This window comes from Bactrocera oleae, chromosome 3, assembly GCF_042242935.1.
Source record: "Bactrocera oleae isolate idBacOlea1 chromosome 3, idBacOlea1, whole genome shotgun sequence".
NCBI lineage: Eukaryota > Metazoa > Arthropoda > Insecta > Diptera > Tephritidae > Bactrocera > Bactrocera oleae.
The window spans coordinates 31049780-31055100 of NC_091537.1; the positions used below are offsets into that span (position 1 = coordinate 31049780).

The 5321-nt window shown below is 36.5% G+C and overlaps 1 protein-coding gene across 1 annotated transcript; it reads right to left on the reverse strand.

Annotated features, from left to right (window-relative positions):
- Positions 1-236: 236 nt before the first annotated feature.
- Positions 237-4193, reverse strand: LOC118683056 (uncharacterized). The gene is given in 3 exon segments (XM_036374012.2): positions 237-808; positions 810-846; positions 3639-4193. Coding segments are annotated over 3 exon segments (900 nt in total). The 5' UTR covers positions 4078-4193; the 3' UTR covers positions 237-384.
- Between the last annotated feature and the right edge of the window lie 1128 nt (positions 4194-5321).

The following is a 5321-nucleotide window of genomic DNA, read 5'->3' on the forward strand; positions in this document are numbered from 1 at the left end:
AAAGTGATGTATCTATTAAAAATATTATTTGAAAGCGGTAAGCAAAATCAGTAATCAGTTTCTACAGTTGGTATTTGCACGTTCGTGATATCCAGATGTGAATTTAATTGATTACAGGGATTTCTAATACACATTTTAATTGGCAACCTATACTTTTCTTGTCCTTAGTTATTATGAAAGCCCTTGACAGTACGCCACTTCCACCGTCAACCAATTTAGCAACAAATAAACTCGTATTAACTGTTCTCTCATATTTTGAACACAAATATTATATTTTTATTATTTTTTTTTCACAAAGTTTTTCATAAATCACATATGTTGTGAAAAAGTGGGGCAGTATGTGTGAGTGCGTTTCCGTTATGTAACAATTATCGATTTATTTACTTAATAATGAGAGTTTGCATGACCACCACCTTTTGCACTAGCGGATCCTGAACCAAAAGATGTTGCAGTGGCATCTGCCTTAGCGTTGGATTCACCTCCATAACTGGACGAACTCGAGCTTGAAGACGCTGAAGCTGATGAACTGGATCCCCCGTAGCCGCCTCCAAAACCACCTTGGCCTCCTGGACCTCCAAATCCACCCTGACCACCATATCCACCTTGACCTCCAAATTCTGCGCCGCCTTGATGACCACCACCGCGTCCGTGATGACCTCCACCTAATCCACCGCCTCCAGCGCTAACCTGGGCGCCAGCGTTGGCATTAGATTCGCCACCACCTCTGTGAGGCATGGCACAAGCGACAGCTACTGTAGCCAAAAGTACAGTGATCAACTTCATGATTAGATTAATTTGGTTACGGGAGTAGTAGATATAACTAACTACAAAACAAAACTAGCTTCTCTCCGTCATCCGATAGCAATTTTATAGCAAGCGAGTTAGACCAAAACAAATATTACTGCTTGTGCTGGGAGAGCAAACAGTATACAGCCAACGCCAAAAGCGACGTAAGAGATTTCACGATGATGGCACAAACAAATAAATGTTTCGAATAAGTGTGAAAAAATCGGACGCCAAAAATAGCAACAAATTACAATGAAAAAGAAATGCTCTAGTATATGAAATGCTTAAAACCAAAATAAAGGAGCAAATGAAAAAACCTCCACAAATAGCTCTTTAAACAAATCCAAAAGTTTTGTTTTATACTCGATATTGCAATTAAGGTTTATTAGCATTTTGTTTTAAAAGTAATTAAACTCAGTTATTTTCTTTAGTCATAAATTTTAGAAGAACAATTACAATAATTATAATTAATGGGCTTGTCAAACACTCATTAAAACAACTTAAACAACATTAACATAACATCTATTATATGCCCTATATTAGTATATATTTTATAAGTATATACATGTACATACATATGTATAATGAGCTTTTATTTTGCTCAAAACTCATATTTCGAACTCTTCGTAGCACTTTGTTCTTGTTTAACTGGTCACTGTTTGTCAATAAAATTCGAAAATTCCAGTCAGGCCAACAGTGTCTAATGAACTTCCAAGTGGAGTTAATGTTTTTATTATACTCACGCAACATATTGCTACAGAGTATTATAGTTTTGTTCACCTAATGGTCGTTTGTAACATCTAAAACTAATCGAGATAGATATACTGATACATATGTATGTACATAAAAATTATCAGGATGACGAGACGAGCTAAATTGCGGTTGACTGTCTGTCCAATTCGGGTCAATACTTTCCTTAGCCCCCAAATACCTAATATAAATATTTTCGAACTTCCGGTTGACTTTATACCGCATCTATCAAGCAATAGGTAAAAAATCTTAATGAAATTCCGAAAGAATCTCTTTCTAATAATAATAGTATCTTCTTGCCTCTGAATGTAAATAATGGATGCATTACTTTCTACTTTTAATTAAAATAAAAAAAATTCCGTATTTCACTTTAGAGCATAAAATGTTCGATTACACCCGAACTTAGATCTTCTTTACTTGTTGCAATTAACTTTGCGCTCTCGTAACTTCGTCTCCATATAGGCCCCAGGTGTTCAATGGGATTGAGGTCTGGACTCTGGGCACTTTTTCACGTTGTACAACAACCATTCCTTAACCACTAAAGCAGAATGGTTGGGGTCGTTATCCTGAAAAAAGCAGTAGCCACCATTTAAAATGAGTTTAGCTGCTGACGGTGCAAAATTACTTTTTAATATTACCAATTAGTAAATTCTTTACATAATTCCTTCGATGAAAACAATTTGCACCCACTGCACTTCTTTTGTTTCATTGCACCACACACCGCACAATGCAGCCTTCTCCATGCTGACAGTTTAATTAAATTTTTAGCACTTACGCCATACAAATCGCCCACCATCAGATCCAAATAAATTTAATTTGAACTCATCTGTAAAACTTACAGAATCACAAAATTCGTTAACATGATGGATATACTCTTTGAAATATAGTAAAAACTTTCTCTTCGATAAGCGTGACTTGTTTCGTGGAGTTTACGCTCTAAAATTAGAAGAATCCAAGAAGTTCCAAACGGTTTGAGGATGGTATTCCAGCTTCCTCGAACTTCTTGACCTTAGCGACAGAGGATATTTTGGGGTTTTATTTGACACTCCGAGCAACTTTATTTTCAGCCTGGGCTATGAAAATTTTTGTGGGCGTTCCACTACCATCAAGTCTTCCAACTACAATAGATTTTTTCAATTTAGCAATAATTTTGTTTCTTATCAATATTTGACTGCCTGAGCCTGTAAATCTTTAGATATTTGTTCATTCACCATTTTTTCCTCAAAAACTACAACTGCAAAAAATGAGTTCACTTGGCAAGAATACATTTTGCCCATGCTCAAATAATACCAGACAAAGATAACTATATCTACCGGCTAACTACATTGAAAGTGTTGCCAACGTAAGTGTATAAGTTTTTTTTTGGTTCCTCAAAACAGTGATATTGTAATGCTTTCCAATCGTTAACATCAAAATTGATTTATTTTTAATATATTATTGTTAAAAGTACTAAAAATATATAAGATTCTAATTGTTATTCTTTGTTGCAGTTTAAAACTGAAATACTTTTAGAGAGAAAAATCCCTTCAAAGTCAAAGCATCTCTCTGTACAAGTTTTTTTGTTTTGGTTCACTGTATAAATAACTCCAAATCTAACTCGATTAGTTTTAGGTGCTACAAACAACCGTTAAGTGAACAAACCTATTATACTCTGTAGCAGCATGTTGCAATATAAAAATTATGTGGCTCCTGAATAACAAAAGTGAATCCAAAATAACGCTGTTAGTTTTGGAACTGTTTAATAAATCTGGTCATTTAAAATACAGACTATGATCTGTAAATTCAAGTTAACCATCAAACCAAAGGTAAACCATCTTAATATAATATGTATGATTATGATAACTAAATAAGTGAATATAACCATTTTTAGTTTTCTAAATAAGTAAGTAAGAGAGTAGCGAGGAGATGTGCACGAAATAGAGTTTCACTGCACATTATTAAATAAAATAAAACAAACGGATGAATTAATTCACTATATATTTCAATAAAAAAGTTTCTCAATACAAAAGTTCATATTAAAAAAGGTTCATCCCGCCCTCACTTAATTCGTATTTATTTAATCTATTAAAGTTGTACTATACTAAGTGCTAAAAAAGCTTAGCCGAAGGACGATGAAGACGAAGATGCTGAAGCTGAAGACGAAGCACCGCCCCTACCACCACCACCAGACGAACTAGAACTTGCGGATGCTGATGATGAAGCAGAGCCACCGCCGCCACCACCACCTCGTCGAAAACCACCAGGACCTCCGAAACCACCTCCATATCCGGGACCACCGCCAAAGCCTGGACCGCCACCAAAGCCTGGACCAATACCAAAGCCTGGACCTCCACCAAAGCCAGGACCTCCACCAAAGCCGGGAGCGCCACTGAAACCAGGACCACCAAAGCCTGGACCACCACCAAAGCCAGGACGACCAACTCCGCCACTAAATCCAGGACGGCCGAATCCACCACCAAATCCACCGCCACCGAAGCCACCAAATTGTGGCAGAGAGGAAGCAGCTGCAATCAAAAGCACCATAACAAATAGAGCTTTCATGATATTACACTATTTTCGGCAAATGGGTCTGAACTAAAATAGTGTCGGATTTTTCTTGTGAGCTGCTGCGGTGCGTGCGTTTATGACTTCACAGTTCACACTAATGCTTAATGGTTACTATGAGAAAATTATTTATACTCAACCTTTGGCAGCACAACTACAACATTATTTACTCTATACAAGATTTGCAGGTATTAAATAATACCTCAACGCGCACATGAACTAGAAACGCACGCGCTCACTCTCTCGCACACCAGCCACTATGTAGTAGGCCATGATTTGAGAATGACATAATTACATACATATGTCGATAGAAATACGGCATGGAAATATTCGTGGGTTTTCTAACCAATTCGGCAAAAATCTACAAGCCGGACGGCAAATGCTGTAAGATAACAATAAACATACTCTCAAAAGTGCCACTCAATCAATAAGCATTGAAAATCGTGAATAGTTGATCTGCAAACAATGGCTAAGAAGAGTGTTCGAACATAATCGTTAGCAGCAGTGTTTTCTAATAAAGCAACTGGTGATTCCCAAATAAATATTCATCTGAAAAAAAATAACACAATCAAAAACAATTAAGAGACAATCGAATTCGTGAGGAACCGAATGTGAAACACTCTTACCATAAATGATATTTTTTTTCCATCGTTTTCTCCAAACTTGCGTTTTTTACAATAACTAACACTAATTACAGAATGACTGTGACATTAGACAACTACATTAATCAATCGACATACCGAAGTTCACATATATATATATAACACATGGGCTGAAAATGACCGGGCCTAATAAATATCACACGGTTTTTTCTGTTCAAAATTGGCTTTATTCATCAATATAGTCTCCATCAAAAGCAACACAGCGCCGCTCCAACGTTTTAATACCACTTTTGTACAACGATTTGTCTTTTGTCTCAAAATGGGCATCAGTTTCAGTGATAACCTCTTCATTCGAGCGAAATTTCTTACCGGCGAGCATTTTTTTGAGGTCTGTGAATAACCAAAAATCGTTGGGAGCAAAAAAAATCCGGTTTGTTAGTTTAAACATGGTCAAACAATGCTCAGAATTACCAACCCGAACATTCTCAAGAACAAATGCTCATGCAATTTAAAGCGAATATGTTCTTTTGAAATCCTTACGATGTCAGCTATATCACGCAACTTCACTTTCCGATCATTCAGATCAGTTTTATGGATTTTTTATGCTGTTTGTTTTGCTGTGTCCGCTGTTTTTTGCAT